At 39.9% G+C, this 23,021-nt stretch overlaps 1 protein-coding gene across 1 annotated transcript in view; it reads left to right on the forward strand.

Moving 5' to 3' along the window:
• MRPL48 (mitochondrial ribosomal protein L48) overlaps window positions 1-23,021 on the forward strand; it is a 64,867-nt gene that overhangs the window by 25,661 nt on the left and 16,185 nt on the right. Inside the window, exon 4 of the mRNA XM_055320390.1 lies at window positions 9,180-9,268. Coding sequence (XP_055176365.1) covers window positions 9,180-9,268 — 89 coding nt within the window. The remainder of the gene's footprint in view (window positions 1-9,179; window positions 9,269-23,021) is intronic.

A 23,021-nucleotide genomic window follows, 5' to 3' on the forward strand; every position in this document is an offset into this window, starting at 1 on the left:
GGCCAAAATGGTAGGAAAAAGCCAGCATAGTACAATTTGATGTCAGTCAAAAGGAGAGTGTTTTAAGAAGGAAAGAGTGGGGATCCCTGGGTGGCGCAGCGGTTTGGCGCCTGCCTTTGGCCCAGGGCGCGATCCTGGAGACCCGGGATCGAATCCCACGTCAGGCTCCCGGTGCATGGAGCCTGCTTCTCCCTCTGCCTGTGTCTCTGCCTCTCTCTCACTGTGTGCCTATCATAAATAAATAAAAATTAAAAAAAAAATTAAAAAAAAATAAGAAGGAAAGAGTGGTTAACCATGTTGGTGTTACAACTGTGTGCTGCTGAGAGATCCCAAAAGATAAGAACTTAACATTCTTGGCTTTAGCAACATGGAAGTCACTGGTGACTTTATGAAAGGAGTTTCTTGTGCAGGTGGGGTGAAGCCAGTTGTGGAAGTCAGCTTGCCTTAACAGGTGAATGGGAGTTGGGGAGCTAGAGAAAGCTGTTCACAATGTTTTTATGAAGTTTGAGTGGGAGGGGAGAGAATTGACAGGAAGTGGAGAGGACTGTGGGGTCCAGGAAAGGTTTTATTTTATGTTTTTTTTTTCCCCTCTCAATGACATTTTTTATTTTGAAAGATAAAAAAATACGGAAGAGTATAAAAAGATAATAAGTCAAATAACCCCAGAGTTAACAATTACTAACATTTTGCTAGATTTTATTTTTTGTTTTGTTTTGTTTTAAAAAGAGATTATTGGGATCCCTGGGTGGCGCAGAGGTTTGGCGCCTGCCTTTGGCCCAGGGCGCGATCCTGGAGACCCGGGATCGAATCCCACGTCGGGCTCCCGGTGCATGGAGCCTGCTTCTCCCTCTGCCTGTGTCTCTGCCTCTCTCTCTCTCTGTGTGTGACTATCATAAATAAATTAAAAAAAAAAAAAAAACTTAAAAAAAAAAAAAAAGAGATTATGAAAAAAAAAAAGAGATTATGTTCAAGTGCTCTTATTCCCTAAATTTGGTCTTATCCCTTACCCTCAACTAGAGGCAAAGTTTATTTTGAACTGGTATATATTCTGAGGAAAGTTGTTTTTTTTTTTAATTACTATTAAATTATCAATTGTAAGAATTGTAAATACATTTACATAGGTGCATAGGATAAGAATAAATATAAGCTGTACAAAAAGGTATATGATAAAAAGTCAAATTTTCTATTTCCCAGTCTTATTCCCCAGTGATAGCCACTGAAAGCAATTTCTTTTATATTTCTCAAGAAGTTTTATGCATATGTGGACATATATATTCTGTGTGTGTACCACTATATCTTAATGCTGGACATTTAGGTTGTTCAGAGTTTTTGCTGTTTCAAAAAATGCTGCAACAACCATCTTAATACATCTTTGTGAACTTGTTCCCAAACATTTATAAGATAAGTTCCTGGAATTGAAATTGCTGAGTCAAATGATTATGACTAAATATTTTGGTAAGTATCACCTGATTGCCCTTTAGATTGCCCATTAATTTACATTTCTATTTCCTGGTCAAAACTGGGTTTTATAAAATATCTTATATTTTTGGTAGTAAAAAAATTATGTCTCATAATTTGCATTTCTTAAGAGAGTTTATCGTCTTTCCACATTTTTATTGGCAATTTTTATTTCTTTCCTTGTGAACTGTCTATACTTTTTGCCCATTTTTCTATTGAGTTTCTGGCTTTTTTATTTTTAATTTACGAGAATTTTTTTATATAGTTCTTTTTAAAATTTATTTGTTTATTTATGAGAGACACAAAGAGAGAGGCAGAGACATTGGCAGAGGGAGAAGCAGGCTCCCTGTAGGGAGCATGATGTCAGACTCCATCCCAGGACCTTCGGGTCACGACCTGAGCTAAAGGCAACCACTCAACAATTGAGCCACCCAGGTGCCCCTGTAGTTTTTATATATTAAGAAAATTAGTATTTTTCATCTCTGCTTTGCATTGCTTCTAGTTATCTGTCTTTTGACTTTTTGTGTTTTTGTTGAAAAGAAGTTTTATGTTTTTATATAGCTAAGTTTATTAATCTTTGACTTCTATCTAGGTTTTTGTTTCTTGCTTAAAAAGATCTCTATTCCAAGATTAGTTTAAAAAATCCTTCGTATTATCTTCTGGTATTTTTTTCCCTTCATATATGTGATGTATCTGTGATGAGAAGTGAGTAGGGATGCAGGTTTTCCCCGAAATGTGTAATTAACTGTTTCAAATTTATTGAAACATCCATCTTCTCCTCAGAGGTTTGACAAGATTATCTTTATCATATACTAAGTTTCCATATAAATCTGAGATTATTTTAACTTTGTTTTGTTCCATTGATTTGTCTGTATATTTGATGCCATTACTAACCTTTTAAAATATTGGTTATATAGTTTTGTAGTATATTTTAGTATTTGAGAGGTACTTAAATCTGAGGATTTTTTGGTTTTATTTTGTTTTTAAAGCTGGAATCACGGGATCCCTGGGTGGCGCAGCGGTTTAGCGCCTGCCTTTGGCCCAGGGCGCGATCCTGGAGACCCGGGATCGAATCCCACGTCAGGCTCCCGGTGCATGGAGCCTGCTTCTCCCTCTGCCTGTGTCTCTGCCTCTCTCTCTCTATCTGTGTGACTGTCATAAATAAATAAAAATAAATAAATAAAAATAAAAAATATTAAAAAAAAAAAGCTGGAATCAAAAAGGCCTGTTAAGACCTATTGAAGGAAATCCAGCAGGGATCCTTCTGAAAAGAGAGGTGGGGGATAATATAATTTGCTCAAATAGTTTTCTTTTATTAAGATTTTTGAGAGTGGGGTAAGGAGGGGAAGGGGGAAAGAATCTCAAGCAGGCTTCATGCTGAGTGTGGAGCCCAACAGAGGGCTCTATCCCCATACCCTGAGATCATGACGCCAGCTGAAACCAAGAGTTGGGCCACCCAGACGACCCTTAAACAATTTTCTATTTATAGAAATTTAAGCTGTCTTCACGACTTTGCAATGTAAACAACACTATGATACATATCCTTGTATATCTTTGTCTGATTATTTACTTAGGATTCATTTCTAACAGTCAAACTCTTGGGTTAAAAAAAATGGACGTTTTTAAAGCTATTGAATATGTATTACCAAATTGGTCTCCAGAAAGATTGTGCTATTTTATTCTTCTTTGGTATTTGAGAATCCCTTTTTATATAGTCATCAATATTAAGTGTTATTTTTTTTAATATTTGGGAATATAAGTTTAAACATGTCATCCCTTGTATTTGTAATTTTTATGTCTTTGATTACTAGTTAATTGACCATATTTTCTTTTTTTAAATATTTTATTTATTTATTCATGAGAGACAGAGAGAGAGAGAGAGAGAGGCAGAGACATAGGCAGAAGGAGAAGCAGGCCCCATGCAAGGAGCCTGATGTGGGACTTGATCCCGGGACCGTGGGATCAGCCCAACCGCCGAACCACCTAGGCATCATGGTTGACCATATTTTCATACATGTACTGGCCATTTATCTTATTCTTTGCTCATTTTTCTTTTTTTAAAAAAATATTCATTCATTCATTCATTCATTCATAGAGACACAGAGAGAGAGAGGCAGAGACACAGACAGAGGGAGAAGCAGGCTCCATGCAGGGACCCCAACATGGGACTCCATCCCAGGTCTCCATCACACCCCGGGCTGCAGGCGGTGCTAAACTGCTGTGCCACCGGGGCTGCCCTTTGCCCATTTTTCATTTGTTGTCAGGGAATCTCAGTGCCTAGAAGGCCCAAGGTAATTCACCAATGTTGGCATGCCAGGATAATTCTACTTGAAAGCACATAGTTTTGTTAGCATTTTTCATGGATTCTTTGAGATATCCATAAAGTCAGAAATTCCAATACTGAATTACATTGGTTTTCAGAAAAGAGTGGGGAGCGGTGCCTACCTTTACCCATCATACTCTCTGTGGGCCTGGGTACCATCCCAGCTACTCTCTTTAAAAGGTGGGCATGATTGTAGTACTGCCTTTTTCTTACTGTTTTTAAACATATATAGAGAGGTAAAAGATATACATATGAAGAGGTCTGAAGAGGTTAAATGAAGAGAACACAGAGTTGTCTCATTACAGCATGAGCAAAAAGGTGAAATCAGGAACATGGCACATTCAAAGCCAAGTAGTTCAGTGTACTATAATTAGAAAAACTGGAAAATTTTGAAAAGAGATTTTGAAAAAAGTGGGTAGCTGCCAAGGCCAAATCATTGCAGCTTATCTTGGTAAAATATCTTAAGAACCTTTCAGTGTGGAGCCCAGTGTGTTACCTGAAACTGACAACTTGGAGATCAAGACCCAAGTGAAGATCAAGAGTGAGATGCCCAACTGACTAAGCCACCTAGGTGCCCCATAAAGGCAGTTTTCTGAGTGTATGCTATTTGCCAGGTGTGGGTGTATACCTGCCCTTGTGGTGTGTAAGGGACGTCCGGTCTATTGAATGGAGAGAATATCCTGTAATTAATCTTGACTGGGGCTTCCCCAGTGTTTTCCTCTTTCTCTCCAGCATAACCTGACTATAAAAATGCTGTTCTAATATCGAAGGAGAAATAATTAAAATGATGTTTACCCCTATCCTGGACTGATGGATTTCATTCCCAGTTTAGTAAACAGACACACTGAAGGACAATTGGCTTTGGCATATATAAAGTAAAGGGATGTGATGTGGGAAAAGTCAATATGTGATTACATCCTATAACTGTGCTTATTGAAAGATCTTCAGAGCCTCCTGTTGAAACCCTGGGGTTCTGTGTCTTCAGTGAAAAGAATTGTCTTTCCTCTTAGGAGGCTGCAATGTTAATGCAACAGCAGGAGACCCAGTTAGATGACAATGAGCAAGGGAAGAATTCAGTTGAACTTATTAGAAATTGGAGGCTTTCAAACTGGTACATTTTATAACATAAACAACTGGCTAATTAAGCAGTTTAAACGCTGGTAGTTTGACCAAAACCTTTCATTTAAGGGGGAAAATGGTTAATTTAACAGTAGTTTGAACCAACTTCTTAATTAACCAGCTGCTCTAATTATATGAATTGCCCTAAGCTGAATTTGAAAATGCTTCCTTGCCAAAGAATTCTGGCAGATGAGATGCTGAGGCAGGAATGTGGTGCTTTCACCTAAGACGTGTTATCCCCAAAGATCACCTTTTGGTTCTGCTGTTTGAAACCACTAAGGGGGGTGATTGAGTTTCTGTGTACTTAAAAACGATGGTTGGCATCTGAGTTTTCTTTAAATATTTTTGTTTTTATTTTATTTTAAATATTTTTAAAAATTTATTCATTTGAGAGAGACAGAGAGTGAACGAGAGCATGAGCAGAGGGTAGGGGCAGAGGGAGAGGGAGAAGCAGACTTCCCATTGAGCAGAGAGCCCCAATGGGGGCTGGATTCCAAGACCCCGGGATCGTGACCTAAACCAAAAGCAGACACTTAACCACATGAGCCAGCCAGGCGCCCAATTTTCATTCTTTATACAAAATGTTTTACTATATAGCGGAGGCATGGAAGAGCTATAATCATGAAGTAAACTTGATGATCTTTGAATGTTCAGGGCAGCAGAAGAGTTTCATGAAGATGGTGATATTTGAGCTGACCCTGGAGGCTAGCTAGGATTTCACCAGTCAGAGAAGTGTAGTCTGAGCAGAAGGTACTGCCCAGTATGGCACAGAACCATGACAATTGCATGATTTATACAGAATGGCAAGTGTAGCTCTGTGGCTGAGGAACAAAGTTTTAAAGGCCTGGAGGAGTAGGAGAATGAGGAGATGAAGTCATTGGAACTATATTATAAAATCAAGTTTCTTAAATACTTACCTAAGGAGTGTGAACATTTTGAAATATAGCAAAGACCTTCTCTGCCTCATTCATTGGTGTTTCTGTAGTGCCTGGTACAATGCCTGGCACATAGTAAGTACTTTTAAAAAATTATGTGCGTAGGATGAATAAATGGTTGAATTAATGAAAGAGAAGAATGTTATTAGGTTTGTGTTTTAGAAAGATTAGTTTGGGGGATTCCTGGGTGGCTCAGTGGTTTAGCGCCTGCCTTCGTGATCCTGGGGTCCCGGGATCGAGTCCCACATCAGGCTCCCTGCATGGATCCTGCTTTTCCCTCTGCCTGTGTCTCTGCCTCTCTCTCTCTCTCTCTCTGTCTCTCATGAATAAATAAAATCTTAAAAAAAAAAAAAAAAGAAGGATTAGTTTGTCAGCTCGAGAGGATGGAATAGAGAGGGGATGTGGATACAGTGAGATCACCAACAACAATTTAGCCAAGGCTGCCACTTGAATCTCTTAACCCATCCATGCTCTCTCTCCCTTTTTCCATGTACCAACCAAAGTGATCTTTTAAAAACTTATCAGGCATATACTTTTCCCTGTTCAGCTTGAAATCCAAACTCTTCACAAAGCCTAGTGTGGTATGTTCCCACTCACTGCTCTAGGCTCTGGTATACTCTGTGCCCTTCTCACACTGACAGGCTTTCTTTTCCTTTTCCTTACCCCTCTTTCAAGAATGCATCTGTTACCGAGGCTGATTCATTGTTCCTTCCTCTAGGCACATAGTGCCTTGCTCTCATCTATTAAAGTAATTTGTGTACTGTAAGGTAATTATCTGCTTTCCTATCATCCTTCCCTAGTACACACTGAGTATCTCCAGGGAAAGTGGCATATTCTAGTCATCTTTGTCCCAGTGTGTATACAGTTGTTGGCATATAGCAGTATATGTGGACTAACGCATATCATAAAAGGGACTCATGATATCCAAGGTTTGTCTTGATGAAACAATGTGGATTATAAAGGCAGGATTGGCCTGGCAAAGAGCAGACCTGCTTGGAAGCCCATTTTATTTTATTTTTTTTAATTTTTATTTATTTATGATAGTCACACCCACAGCGAGAGAGAGAGAGAGAGAGAGAGAGAGAGGCAGAGACACAGACAGAGGGAGAAGCAGGCTCCATGGACCGGGAGCCCGACATGGGATTCGATCCCGGGTCTCCAGGATTGCGCCCTGGGCCAAAGGCAAGCGCTAAACCACTGCGCCACCCAGGGATCCTGGAAGCCCATTTTAGAAAAGAGAAGCCCAAGAAACATTTCACTTCTTCACATCTTTTCTGTTTTACCTCCCCGTAGAGATGAGGATAGGACCATAGGAACTGAGAGGAAAGGGAGCAAGACCTAAGACTAACACTAATCCAGAAGGTAGAGAGTGAGCAAGAGAGACAGACATAGAAGAGCCATGTAGTACTGGTTTCAGTGAAAGGGAAGAGATAAGGAACTGACATCTGAGCTAGGAAAAATCATATCTAGATTTTATATTCCAGAAATTCAGACGTCATGAGAACCCACCTGGGCATAGGCCTTTCATCCAGATAGAACTGGGTTTATTTTTTTATTTTTATTATTTATTTATTCATGAGAGACACGAGAGAGAGAGAGAGAGAGAGAGAGAGAGAGAGAGAGGCAGAGACATAGGTAGAGGGAGAAGGAGGCTCCATGCAGGGAGCCCAACGTGGGACTCGATCCTGGGACTCCAGGATCACTACCTGGGCCGACAGCAGGCGCTAAAACCGCTGAGCCACCCAGGCGTCCCTAGACCTGGGTTTAAATTGCAGTTCTGCCTTTTATTTGCTGGATGTTCTTGGCCATTTCACCATATTTTCTGAACTACAGTATCTCTTTTTTTTAATTGTTTTAAATTTTAATTCCATTATAGCTAATGTACAGTGTTATACTAGTTTCAGGTGTACAATATTGTGATTTAACAATTTCATGCATCACCCCTGGGTGATGATCATCAGGTAAGTATGCTTTATAGTCCCCATTACCTGTTTGACTCATCTCCCCCACCCATCTCCCCTCAGGTAAGCATCAGTTTGTTCTGTAGAGTTAAGAGTCTGTTTCTTGGCTTGTCTCTCTCTCTCTTTTTTATCTTTGTTCATTTGTTTTGTTTCTTAAATTCCCCATATCAGTGAAATCATATGGTATTTGTTTTTATCTGACTGACGTATTTCACTTAATATTATACTCTCTAGGTCTATCCATGTTGTTGCAAATGGCAAAATTCCATTCTTTTTTTATGGCTGAGTAATATCCTGTTGTATATGTATATATACCACATATCCTTTATCCATTCATCATTTGGTGGACACTTGGGCTCTTTCCATAATTTGGCTATTGTAAATAATGCTGCTATAAACATAGAGGTTCATATATCTCTTTGAATTGGTGTTTTTATGTTTTTGGGGTACATACCTAGCAGTGTGATTACTGGATAATACCACTTTTTGAGGAACCTCCATATTGTTTTCCACAGTGGCCGCACTAGTTTGCATTCCCATCAACAATGCACGAGGGTTCCTTTTTCTCCACATCCCTGCCAATATTTGTTGTTTCTTTTGTTTTTGATTTTTAGCCATTCTGACAGGAATGAGGTGATATCTCATTGTAGTTTTTATTTGCATTTAGTTCCCTGATGATGAGTGATATTGAGCATCATCTCATGTGTTGAGCTACAGTTTCTTTATTTTTAAAGAAGGATAAAAATAATGAAAGATAAGGTCCTTCCTTGAAGGTGGACCCAAGTGATGCATCACCAGACCTACCACAATAAATATGTGAATGGAGAGCCTAGTTTATACTTGATAGTAGTATACACACACACCGTTCTGTACCTTAGGCTTTTGTTTTCATTGTTATTTACTTAGCAATGTGTATTGGAGGTTGTTCCATATTAGCACAAATAAATCTAATAGATGGTATGTAAAACTTTGTGGAAATCTGTGATTGTCCTCTTACCTGCTTGTATTTGCCACCTATTTCTTTCTCTGTATGATCCACATTAGAAAACTTCAAAAGGATTACTGCCTGTTGAGGAGCAAGAGAAAACAGGAACACTGTGAGAATGTATTTTCTCCTATCACCAGTGGCCATAGCAGGAGAGAATTTCTCAAAGAAAGATAGGTAGCGGGGAGTGGGTATGATTGAGGTGCCAAAGGGAGAGATAAAGGGGGTAAATAAGGGTCAGCTCAAGATCAAGAAATAGCTCTGGTTCTTTAAGCCAGCAAGAGACCTGCTATCCCCAGATATTCCCAGTCTTGTGGTAGAGAATTGGTCTCCTCATGTGTGATCTGTCTGCCCTGAAGGAGCTTTGAAACAGGTTTGTCTTATTTTCTGTTTTTTAGGTGGCATTCTGCTGAATACCAGTCGGCACTACAAGTCAAAGCCTACCCATGGCATTGGAAGATACAAGCACCTAGTTAAAGCACAGGAGGTAAAGAGAGTAGGGGTCCTTTAGAAGAGGATAGTGTGTGGCTTTTGCACAGACTAAAGATCACATATGTATAGGGTGGATAATATTGAAGGTAGAAGGGTGGGGGGACACCTTTTAGTCCTCTCCAGTTATTTAGTTTGGATATTATCCACAGTGAGCTGTTTTTGCCAGCTCTCAATCTTGTCCCTACACTTAGTGAAAAGCAAATGATTTGGTTTTATTATTTGTGGCACTTAAAAAAAAAAATCTTCTTAGTATTTATTTCAGTGTGGACCCCAGAATAAATGATACATTCACTTAAGCTGAATTGATGGTTTGTGGCAAGTAGTGGCGGATTAGTATTTTCAGCCAAATAGATTTATAGTATTTGCAGATTTAAAAGATATTTATGTTCCTTGGATCCATTATCACAGATAATTGGGAATTAGTTCTAAGCATTATAAGATTATTTAGCCCATTTCTTAGGATTCCCATAGCTACAGGATTGCTTCTGTGGTAGTGAGATTTCTGTGCATGTGCAGAGGATTTTGTGGTGAGGTGGACCTAACACCGGCCTGAAAATCAGAAAGTCTGGTTTTGAGTCATGATTCTCTCACTTCCTGTAAATAGTAGTTAAGAAGGATTTTGCTCTTCTATTTAGGGAGACTTCAACATCCCTCTTGGTTCTTTGGCTTGTTGTAATGCTCCCACATAACCATGAACTTTTCCTGTTGCCCCTTTCTCTCCTTGGCAGAGGTCCAGTACACTATATTTGAGCCTCAGAGCCATTAAACTTGCCATGTTTTCCTGAGCATCGTCCTTCTAGCAAGGAATTTCATGAGAGGACCACTTGTATTAGGCAGTCTCCCAGTGGGAAATAGCCCAACTAAAATTATTCATTTGTAGTTTGTAGTAGGAAGAGGACTGAAAATTGGGAACCAGGAAACTTGTAGGCTTAGTTATGCCACTAATTACACCTTCATGACTTTGTTGTTGTTGTTTTTCATAAATTTATGTTATTGGTGTTCAATTTGCCAACATATAGAATAACACCCAGTGCTCATCCCATCAAGTGTCCCCCCTCAGTGCCTGTCACCCAGTCACCTGCACCCCCCACCCACCTCCCTTTCTACCACCCCTAGTTCATTTCCCAGAGTTAGGAGTCTCTCATGTTCTGTCTCCCTTTCTGATATTTCCCACTCATTTTTTCTGCTTTCCCCTTTATTCCCTTTCACTATTTTTTATATTCCCCAAATGAATGAGACCATATAATGTTTGTCCTTCTCCAATTGACTTATTTCACTCAACATAATCCTTCATGACTTTGGATAATTAACCTTGCTCCTTTGAGCATTGTAGGCTCTGAAATTATATGTAAAATGTTTTCTATGTGTGATTTTTTCTGAAAAGAGAGTCCATTGCTTTTATCAGAGTCTTTTATAAAGGCTGAGAAACTGGATTAGAATATCTTTAAGAGTCTTTTGGCTCGGGATGCCTGAGTTGCTCAGTGGTTGAGCGTCTGGCCTTTGGATTGGAGCATGATCCTAGAGTTCCAGGATCCAGTCTTACATCGGGTTCCCTGCATGGAGCCTGCTTCTCCCTCTGCCTGTGTCTCTGCCTCTCTCCCTCTGTGTCTCTCATGAATAAATAAATAAAATCTAAAAAAAAAAAAAAAAAAAAGCTCTGGTATCATGTAACTCTGTGATGCTCTGAAACATTTATTGCACATCTATTATGTGGTAGTCTTTGTTGAGGTTGCCTTGTCTATTCAGACTGGATTGTAATACAATTTTAGAAGATGAATGAACAAGAACCAGTCAGTGCTCAGAGAACTGGCAAACCATTAGAGGTAAAACACAGATAATTGTGCTCCTCAGCAGAAAGTAACAGGTACTAAAAGGAAGATACAAAGTGCTATTAAAATTCAAAAGAAGGAGTAATCTACACCTTTTCTGAGTTGTGACACCTTAGAGTAGTTGTTGGAGTTGTTTTATTTTGGAATATCCCTCTTCTAAAAGTTCTATGTAAATTAGTAGGAGATAAAATTCACTTTGTTTAGGTGTGTGTTTTTTGTTATTTTTTTCTTAATTTCTTGGCCCCTATGTCTTAAAAGATAATTTTCTGTGTATGCCATGCTCTCACTTGCTCCCTAGGTTGGTATAAAAGGAAGTTTAATGCCATAATAATAACATCTGTCCCTATCTTTCTCCCTAGTTTCTTCTCTCATCTCAGGGATACCATGTTTTAACTGCATTGAGCCTCTTGCTTTTTTATCCAAATCATCATACTGTTTTAGAGCCTCTCACAAGTCTCTCTATGAAATACATATGTTTCAAGGCTGTTCTGTTTACTTGGAGTATCTTCTCCCTCTTTTTACTTGGCTAATATATCCTCAATCTTTAAATTCTAGTGAGGAGGGCAGCCCAGGTGGCCCAGCAGTTTAGAGCTGCCTTCAGGGATCCCTGGGTGGCGCAGCGGCTTGGCGCCTGCCTTTGGCCCAGGGCGCGATCCTGGAGACCTGGGATCGAATCCCACGTCGGGCTCCCGGTGCATGGAGCCCGCTTCTCCCTCTGCCTGTGTCTCTGCCTCTCTCTCTCTCTGTGTGACTATCATAAATAAATAAAAATTAAAAAAAAAAAAAGAGCTGCCTTCAGCCCAGGGCCTGATCCTGGAGACCCGGGATCGAGTTCCACATCAGGCTCCCTGCATGGAGCCTGCTCCTCCCTCTGTGTCTCTGCCTCTCTCTCTCTCTCTCTCTCTCTCTCTCCCATAAATAAATACATAAAATCTTAAAAAAAAAAATTCTAGTGAGGAAGTAGGGTGAGGAGGGAAAAAATGAAGATCTCCTTCTGAGACACCTTCCTGGATTCCCAGCCCTGGATTACTTGTCCTACCATGAGCTGCTAGAGTTCCTTGAGCTTCCTCTGTACTATGACTTACTGCTCTGTTTTAATTGTCCGTTTGATGACCATTTCCCCTTCTAGATGGTGAGCTTTCTTAGAGTAGAGGCCATGTGTCTGTGTCTTCAGTTTGCAGCAGGGAGCCTGACATCAAGTAGAGGACAGTAAATATTGATTGAGCTGAACTGATACGTGGTTATTGGAACTGCTCCGAGGTTTTGTAAATCAGAGCTGGCAAACACAACTCACTATTTGTAAACAGCTGGTTCCAGATGACCTTGGTTGCTTGAGGGGAGTGATGCTCTCTTTCATTAGGGTTATAGGCTTTTCTCTGATGTCATTCGTTGTCCCTGGGTAGCTACCCAGATAGTAGTGAAAGCTGCTGCAGGCTCCTTGCTTCCTGCATGGGACAGTTCGCAAAAGCTCTCATCTGCCAGCTTGCAGAGGCTCTGTCCCAGGTTCCTGTCTCTTCTGTTGCAATGGGGAACTGGACTAGAAAAGAAGGCATCCTGTGGTCCCCTTTCTCTCCCTAAGCATAGATCCTAGAAAAAACAATAAGCAATCAAATTCTCTTTTTTAACTCGGGGTCCCATACTGAGTCCTCTCCTCCCTTTAGCCCCACATCCTTAAGACAAGAGTTCATTCTCAGGCACAAAGTGCCCAGGCATTATGGCATTTCTGCTAGTGTAATCTTACATGTTGTATGACACAGCTTGACTGGCAACGAGGGATCACATTTCAGAGCTTATCTCCACCTAGCACTGTGTCTCAATGTGTAGATCTCATTATTTCCTCAAGGGTCCTGAATCACCTTGTTGAATTTAAAAGGCTTCAGATTGTTTGGAGTGATTTTTATCTCATAGAAATAAATGTGTAGTCCTTTGAATTTGTAGAGTATTAGGTTATTTCTCCCAAGACCACTTACTTGACCTCAGCTGTTGTCCTGCCTTCAGTCTTGGGATAATAACAATCCAAGAACCAGAGAATTGCTAAGAGGAAGATGTGGGATGATGAAATGGAGGCAATATAAATTGTTGTCAGTTTATAATTGTTTTGTGTTCTATTTTCTAGGCCCTGGGGCAAGAGAGTAATGGGTATCTTGTAATGTAAGCAATTTACTTCCTTTTTATAGACTGGCCCCCTAGGAGGTGAGATGTCTTTTCTCTTGGAAACTCTTTGCACTCTTGACGTAGAGGAGGTGTCTGTCATTTATGACACCTTTTTAGTTTGTTGTAACACCCATAGATAGATTAGCTCCCACAGCCACAAGTCTGTGAGGAGACGGTGGCATCATTCCCAGAAAAATCAGCAGATCAGAATCACTTTATGGTGACAGTCCTGGCTTCCTGGGAACAGAAAGATTAGTTTTTGCTGGTGCAGTAACTGTAAGGCTTGACATGGATTATAGGACTGATTTATGGAAGAGTTGGTTTAAATTAGCATCCACATTTTCCCTCAAGTCTACCCCCTGTAACTCACTGAAAAGAAAAACCATCATTGAGCATCTACTATGTGCCAGGCACTGTATGAGCACAAATGATGCTCAGGTAAATGGGACACAGTCTTCCTACCAAAAGCATAGAGCAGGCTAGGAAAGATAGTGCTCAAAAATGTAACTAACTACGCGTGTAAGTGTTTTACTAGGGGGAATGAACTAAATAACAAGAGAACAAGGTTAAGGAAGCAATTTTCCCTGAAAGGGTCAGTGAAGGTGTTATGGAGGTCACCTCAACAAACATTTACTACTAAAACAAACAAACAAACAAAACTCAAACATTTACTAAATGCCACTCGCATTCATACACTGAGTATGTAAGGTGAACTGACCTTTGGAGTATCCAGCTGTGTGGGGTACACTGAGAAACACTGGGACTGTAAAAAACATAAAAGAGTTCCCCAGAACTTTTCTGGATACAGAGAGTGATTCCTGTGATGATTACTCAGCCTGTGCCATTAGAGTGCCCTCGTCTCCAGCTCACCAGTCTCATTCTGTCTTGCCCTTTCTGCTGAGTTATAACCGTGGCAGAGTTTCAGAGGGAGTCGTGTTTGATGAATACTAGTAGTGATCCCTTTCCATTTTCACAGTGCTTTCACATCCATTATCTCTGTGCCTCTCAAGCCATGTGCCCTTGGAGCACTGGTGATCCTAGAGCTGTACCTCTTTTTAATGTCAATCTTTCACATTTTAGAAAGATAGTAAGTTAATGGATAGACTTTTCTAAATTTCAGGTTTTTCTCCCATCAGTTTTAGTTGATGAAAACAAATATTAACAGAGAGGTTCAGATGTGTTTTCATATTTTTTGAGATGTAGAGAACTCCATTTATATAACATAATCATGTTTTGTGCTAGTAAAGTCATTTTTGTTGTATATGATGAAAGTATACTGATGAATATTTTATGGTGTTTCACAAAGGGAAACATGATTTTGTTAGGCTCTTTGCAACCAGCAAATTTGCAAACAATGCCATTTGATTCACCAACTATCCTGTAAGATAGACAGGGTAGAAAAGGAAACTAATTGAGGCCCATAAAGGATTTCTCTATGACATGTGTCTAGTGAATGATGGAACCAGAACTGGAGTTCAGTTCAACTCAACATTTAATGTTGAGAAATAGAGAAATGAATGAAACATAATACCTTCTTACAGGAATTGAAATGGTAGTTTGCCTGAAATAATAAAGAAGCCCACTTAGTTAAGGGGCATAAAAGAATCTTATTTTTCTTTCACATAAAAGTATAAGTAGATATTCTAGCTTTTGGCTTTACCACACTTATCATACTGCTTCTATCTCTTAGTTTTGAGATGGCTGCTTCCTTTGCAGCCATCATGTCCACATTTCATCAAGCAAGATGGAGAAAGGGAAAATACTATGCATAAGCTCTTATCTCACTGGCCAGAATTTAGTCACATATCCATACTTCCTGGCAAGATTGCTTGGGAAATGTGATTTTAATTATAAATGGTCATATACCCAGTTAAACTGCAGCAGGTTTTTTTTTTTTTTTACTTTGATTTCTTTAATGATTCTTTCATGAATAAAGTTTTCCATCCATAGTTGTGTTTCAGCAGTTATGTTATTAAAGGAAAAAGGGATAATAGATAATGAGGTAACTGGCAGGCTCTGCCCACTTTCCTGGAAAGGAAAGATGGAGGTTAAGAGAAATGTTTTTGAATTAGGAGGACCTGAATTAAAGATTCAGCTCTGATGATTTCTGGTTGTGCGACCTTGGGTACCTTCCTTAACTTTTCCAAGCCACAATTTCCTTGGCTTAATATAGGAATTATATTTCCCACTGTTACTGTGAGAAGTAAATTAAATAAGAAAAATTTAAGAACTTAGCACAGTGCCTGAAACATAGAGCCCATAGGTGGTGATGATGATGATGATGATGATAGCATTAGTTTGTTTTTTCATAATTCCATAGCATTCTATTTTCCTCCCTCAAAACATGCATAACCTTATAATTACTTGTTCTGTATAGGCCTTTCTTTATAGATTGTAAACATTAGTGAGCAGAGACAATGGCTGTCTTATTTCCTATTATATCCCTAATCCTAATCTTGCTCATCACTAGCAGTCAGTGTTTGTTGAATAAATGCATACATGTGATTGATAGTGGTGTATCTGGGGGAGGGTCTGCTATGGAAACACATGAGTGGTACCTAACTCAGCCTGAGGAATCAGAGAGAGCTTCCTGGAGGAGCATGAGTTGAATCTTAAAAATAAATAGAAGTTGCTTATATTAAGCATGTGGGGTGAACAGTCAAAGGCTCTGCAAGGAAGGAAACCTTCTGGGTTAGAGGTAGAGAGACATTGACCCTGGAGATGCAATTGGGGAACTTCTAGTAGTTTTTTTAATCCTAGAGTTTAAAGTGGGTACTAAGGGTTGAGGGACCATGAAACCTGAAAAGTAGGCAGGTTTAGATCAACACTTTTTAAAAGATACCATTTATTAAGTAACTACTATATACCCTTAAGTATCTCTGCTTACTGCTCTTTCAACTATATCCACTTGAGGTGGTTGCTCTTGAGATTGCCTTGGGGAGTTAATTAGCATGGCGCAGCAGGGTACCTTGTGTTGAATTTACCTTTGGAAGTGAGCTGCTCTTTATGATTAAATTGAGATTTGATCTCTTTTCCTGTCACTGAACTGTAATTCCTTGAGGGCTAGGACTATTTCTTTGGTATCTTTCATCAGCCCTTTGCACACAGCAGGTGCTTAATAAGTATTTCATGAATGCCACTAAGATACCAGGAGCACGGTTACCTCCAATTTATAGTACTACTAATGTCCTATTTGTGTATATTACTAAACCTTTTTTTTTTTTAACTCAACCTTTTTTAAAGATACCATTTATTGTGGCACTTGGGTGACTCAGTTGGTTAAGCATCTGCCTTCAGCTTGGGTCATGATCCTGGGGTCCTGGGATCAAGTCCTGAGCCCTGAATCCAGCTCTCTGCTCAGCTTCTTCTCCTTCTCCGTCTTCCCCTCCCCCATGTTTGTGCTCTCTATCGCCCTCTCTGTTGCTCTCTCTCTCTTTCAAATAAATAAATAAAAATCTTTTAAAAAAATAAAGACACACACCATATATTGAGTGACTGCTATATACCAGATGCCATAACTACTGTGTGCCAGGCTTCAAAAGCACCTTTCCATTTTTTGGTATTATAGTACACTTATCATAGTAAGCACTGAGTAATGTACAGAATTGTTGAACCACTATATTGTACACCTGAAACTAATAAAATGCTGTATGTTAACTATACTGGAATTGAAATAAAAAACTTAATAAAAAAGAAATTAAAAAAATAAAAGCATTATTCCATTTTGTAGTAATATAAATAGTATTTATTTAATCCTCAGATATCCTAGTTATTAGAGACCCCGTTCGAGGACCCTAAGACTCCGAGAGATTAAATGACGTGCCTAAATGGCTAGTAATTTCCGGAACCAACATTTGAACCAAGGATGGTCAGAATCTATCTGATGTCTATGCTACTTCCACTTCATAGAAATTCACTATTTCAAGCTTCACAAGAACCTTAGGTGTTACAGGCAAAGAAACTGACACATAGAGAGGTCTTTCAATGTCATTTAGTGACTAAGCAGACAGGCTTTAAGTCCAGCTTTTCTTTGGCTTCCATCTAAGTATAGTGCTTTTTGTGCAGTACCAGGCTGTGCCTCTTGGTCATCCCAATCAGGGTCAGGCCTTCTGTCTGGTGATGTCTCTTGACAGTGTGCCACGTTGAATTATAAACATAGTCACTTGATTTCTGTGTGCTTTATAATAAGTTCATTATGGACTGATCAGAGTACCATCACCAAATCTGAATTTTAAAATTTTCATCACCAGAATTTCTGGAAGCGGAATATGCTGCAGGCATATCTGCTTTTTCACTTGAGGATTAGGATAATACTGTTCCTCCCCAATTTTCCCACCCTGGACAATGCCACCTATAGTGATAGGCAGACACAAGCACTTCCGCAGAATCTAGAGGAGAGAGAGCACCTGGGCTTGGGGCTGTAGACCCAGTTTCCAACCATGGCTACACATAAAGTGGTTACATTTCCCATTTCCTTACTATTGTGACCATAAATAAGTCATTTCCCCCTTCTAGGTCTCAACTTTCCAGTGGGTAAAATTAGGAGGGAAAGAAGGAGAGACTATATTATCTCTGGGACCCCTTGCAGATATAGTAGTGAATTCTAATGTGACTCCTTTTTCTGCTTTTTCCCAGCAAAATTTCCCAGTAACCCTGAGCAAGTATTGTGCTTTCAGAGGGCCTCAGTTTTCTCTCTGTAAAATAGGGATTATAATATGGATATTTCTTTACAAAAATGGTTTAGTAATTTATTTCATGGCTTATTTGGGGGGTCATAATGCAGTTCTTTTTTTTTTTTTAATTTTATTTATTTATTCATGAGAGACACAGAGAGAGAGAGAGACAGACAGACAGAGGGAGAGGCAGGCTCCATGCAGGGAGCCTGATGTGGGACTCAATCCCGGGACTCTGGGATCACGCTCTGAGCCAAAGGCAGGCACCCAACTGCTGAGCCACCCAGGTGTCCCATCATAGTAGTAATTCTACAGGGATCTAAGAATGGCTACCCTGGGCCATCATACACTGAATCCAGGTCAGTCATAGGAGTGCCAGGGTTTGATGGTAGACAGTAGTCCATCATCCCTGCCACATTTCTCCTAGCTTCCCTTGCTTTCCTACCTGATTCTTTCCATGTGCAGTCAGGGTGGCTTTCCATGAACACAGCTTTAGTCATGTACGTGCTTTGCACAGATATCTTTAATAAGTCCCCTGGATGGTTAGAAGGGCACAAACTCAGGCAGTAGGGATAGAAAAGAGGGGATGGATAAGAGAAGATTGTACAGGTAAAATTATAGGAACTGGTGACTGATACTATATGCAGGCAAGCTCTTGCTGGCTATGCTATGCCCTGGCTCAGAACTGAAATATAATGTTAAAATGGGCTCTTGATAATGTGGATTGGTCCAAGCATATCTAGGCCGACACAGAAAAGCAAGTGAGATGCCAAGAGGGATACTGGAATCAGCTTTTTTTGTTTTGTTTTGTTCCCCTAAAGCAACACCTTTGAAGAGCCCTGGCATTTTCCCTAGTTATAAAAGCCTCCTAAAGGCTTTAGAGAAGCTCCTCCCCTCTCTGCTGGAAAATTTTAGCAGTTCCCCGTCGCATTCCAACGTTAGCATTCTCTGACTGCAGTGCTGAATGTCTTGATGAGAAATCGGGATTGCTGCACTTGGCCAAGAGTGTGGCCTTCTGAAAAAGAGAGCCAGGTCCCTGATGTTTGATGGTTGGTCTCCAAAGGTTGGCTTCTCACTCAGCAAAGTCTAAGACCCTGCAGTGGCCACCACTGTTAAGAATTTTAGCAATGAGAAATCATAAGAGACTATATACATAATAAAGGAGTGAGGAAGATCTTCATCATAAAGATAAGAAATCCAGAAACTAGGGATCCCTGGGTGGCGCAGCGGTTTGGCGCCTGCCTTTGGCCCAGGGTGTGATCCTGGAGACCCGGGATCGAATCCCACATCGGGCTCCCGGTGCACGGAGCCTGCTTCTCCCTCTGCCTGTGTCTCTGCCTCTCTCTCTCTCTGTGTGTGTGACTATCATAAATAAATAAAAATTAAAAAAAAAAAAAAGAAATCCAGAAACTATAAAGGCTATAAAAAGTTTAACAGTGCGCAGGCTGCAGTGGAAAAATCCCTGCTTTGGGGGTTAGAAAGTCTAGGTTTTAGTTCCTGCTAAACTTGTCTTGTCTGGCTGTGTCGCTCTGGGGACGATGTTTAATCTCTCTGGGCTTCTTATTCTTCCCCGGCAAAGATGAAGAACTGAGACAAAATAATCTCTAAATGCTGTCCAGTTCTAAAATTCTAAAATCGTGATTCATTGAATGTTTTCTCTTTGCCAGGCCTTGTGTTAGACAGGAGCATAAGATGGAAAATAGTAATAAAAGTTAATATAGGGGATCCCTGGGTAGCTCAGTGGTTTGGTGCCTGCCTTTGGCCCACGGCGCAATCCTGGAGTCCCGGGATCGAGTCCCGCGTCGGGCTCCCGGCATGGAGCCTGCTTCTCCCTCTGCCTGTGTCTCTGCCTCTCTCTCACTTTCTCTATCATAAATAAATAAATAAAATCTTTAAAAATAAATATATAAATAAAAGTTAATATATAATATATATAATTATGAACATAAAATTATGAACATAAGAATAAAAATAGCAATAAATAATAATATATATAGTTATGTGACATGGATTGTAATAACCACTTTACATAGTGTTTTGTTCGGTTCTCAGAACATCCCTGTGAGATCAGGTCTATCATAGGTATTACCGGTCTTATGAAAGGACCGTTTCTTGGCCCTCCTCCTGCTCCCCTAAATTGGGCCTCTGCTATCTTAGACTGACCTAAAGAGCAGTGATGGGAGAGAACCATTTTAGGTGCTCTGCCAGGAACAGTTCTGCTGTGGCAGCCACTTAGACTGTTGGCTGTTAGGTAAGGGTGATTTAAGACATGTAAATAGAGATAGGTTTTTTGCCCTTTTTCTTTTTTTTTTTTTAAGATTTTATTTATTTATTCATGAGAGGCATATTTATTCATGAGAGACAGAGAGAGAAGCAGAGACACAGGCAGCAGACACAGGCAGAGGGAGAAGCAGGCCCCCCACAGGGAGCCCGATGGGCGGGGGGGACCCGATTCCCGGACTGGGATCACACCCTGAACCCAAGGCAGATGCCCAGCCGCTGATACACCCAGGCGTCCCTGCCCTTTTTCTTAAAAAAAATATTTCTACCAAATAGCAAGACTTATTATAAATCTCCAGTACGTAGGACATGTGGTGTTGGCTCAAGGATAGGCAAACAGCCCAAAGGAACAGAATAAAGAGTACAGAAACTGATCCTCATATCTTTGGGTACTTATATGACAAAGGTGACACTACCATGCAATGGTACTAATGGTACTAAGTCAACTGGACTGGATGATCATGTGAAAAAAATTATTCTTAACTCCTATTTCACACCATACACAAACACCACTTAAAAATAGATTGTAGGGCAGCCCGGGTGGCTCAGCGATTTAGCACAGCCTTCAGCCCAGGGCATAATCTTGGAGACCTGGGATCAAGTCCCATGTCAGGTTCCCTGCATGGAGCCTGTTTCTCCCTCTGCCTGTGTCTGTGTGTGTGTCTCTCTCTCTCATGAATAAATAAATAAAATCTTTTTAAAAAATAAGTAAGGGGGATCCCTGGGTGGCGCAGCGGTTTAGCGCCTGCCTTTGGCTCAGGGCGCGATCCTGGAGACCCGGAATCGAATCCCACGTCAGGCTCCCGGTGCATGGAGCCTGCTTCTCCTTCTGCCTATGTCTCTGCCTCTCTCTCTCTGTGTGTGTGACTATCATAAATAAATAAAAATTAAAAAAAAAGAAAATCATTTTTTAAAAATAAATAAATAAATAAATATAAAAAAAAATAAATAAAAATAGATTGTAGATCTAAATGTAAATGCTTAAAATAATCACACTACTAGAAAATAACATATGAGAATATCTTCATGATCTTAAGATAGAGATTTCTTAAGTAGGACACAGAAATCACTGTAACTGTAAATGAATGAGTAAATTGAATTACATTAAAAAAAAGAGCTTCTAAAAAAAAAAAAAAAAGAGCTTCTGCTCCTCAGGATGCACCATGAAAAAGTGAAGAGGGAAGCTATGGGGAGGGAGAAGATACTTGCAGCACGTTTATTTAACAAAGGATCAAATCTAGAGTATAGAAAGAATGTCTACAAATCAATAAGAGAAAGGTAGACAACCCAATCTAAAAAATGAGCAAAATACTTGAATAGACAGGTTACAAAAGAGAGTATCCAAATGGAAAGGTGCTTAGGCTCAATAGACGTAAAGGAACCACAAGTTAAAACCCAAATTCATTATCACATACCAGCCAGAATGGCTAAAACAAACCAGAAAACGTGACTCTAAGTTTTGTGTTGGCAAGGATATAGAACAATTAGAACTCTCATTAATTCTGATGGGAGACTAAATTGGAAATATCTTTGTAAAACTGTTTTAGAGTATTTATTAAAGACGAATATGCATACACTCTAAGTCAGTAGTTCAGGTTCTAGGTATATCCCCAATAGAAATGCATACATGTGTTCACTGAAAGATACATACAAGAACATAAGTAGCACTATTATTCATTATGGTCCCACACTGGAAACAACCCAGATTTCCATCAACTGTAAAAAAAGATTTAAAAAAAGATAAATAGGGACGCCTGGGTGGCTCAGTGGTTTAGTGCCTGCCTTCGGCCCAGGGCATGATCCTGGAGTCCCATATAGAGCTCCCTGCATGGAGCCTGCTTCTCCCTCTGCCTGTGTCTCTGTCTCTCTCTCTCTCTCTCTGTGTCTCTCATGAATAAATAAATAAAATCTTAAAAAAAAAAGATTGTTGCATATTCATATAATAGACTACTAGAGCAATGAGAAGGAAAGAACTGTTGTTTCAGCTACTACATGATGAATCTTACAAATATAATGAACGAAAGAAGCCAGATATAAAAGAGAACATAGTGTATCATTTCATTTTCATGAATTTTAAAAACAGGCAAATGGTTTTAGAAATAAGAATAGTGGGCAGCCCCGGTGGCTCAGTGGTTTAGTGTGGCCTTCAGCCCAGGGCGTGATCCTGGAGACCGGGTATCGAGTCCCACATCAGGCTCCCTGTGTGGAGCCTGCTTCTACCTCTGCCTGTGTCTGTGCCTCTCTCTCTGTCTCTCATGATTGAGTAAAAAAAAAAAAAAAAAAAGAAATAAGCATAGTGGTTGGGAGGCAGGAGCTTTTGGGGTGCTGGTAGTGGTCTATTTGTTATCAGGATACTGACTATACATGTATTTTCACTTTGTGAAGTATTTTCACGTTTTGAAAATTCATTGAGTTGTGCTATTTATGCATTTTTTTCAGTATGAATACTGTATTCCAATAAAATTTTTACTAAAAAATTTTTTAAAACCATAGTAGATTTTTGGGGCACCTGGCTGGTTCAGTTAGTAGAGTTTGTGATCTTTGAACTTGGGGTTCTAAGTTTGAGCCCCATGTTGGCTGTAGAGATATTTAAAAATAAAATCTTAAAAAAAATAGTAGAGGGGCGCCTGGATGGCTCAGTCATTTAAGCATCTAACTCTTGGTTTTACCTCAGGTCATGATCTCATGGGTTGTGGAATCAACCCCACGTCAGGCTCTGTGCTCACTGGGGAGTTCTCTTGAAGATTCTCTCCTCTGCCCCTCCCCCTACTCACATCACTCTCTCTCTCTCAAATGAATAAGTAAATCTTAA

This window comes from Nyctereutes procyonoides, unplaced genomic scaffold, assembly GCF_905146905.1.
Source record: "Nyctereutes procyonoides isolate TBG_1078 unplaced genomic scaffold, NYPRO_anot_genome, whole genome shotgun sequence".
Classification (NCBI taxonomy): Eukaryota; Metazoa; Chordata; class Mammalia; order Carnivora; family Canidae; genus Nyctereutes; species Nyctereutes procyonoides.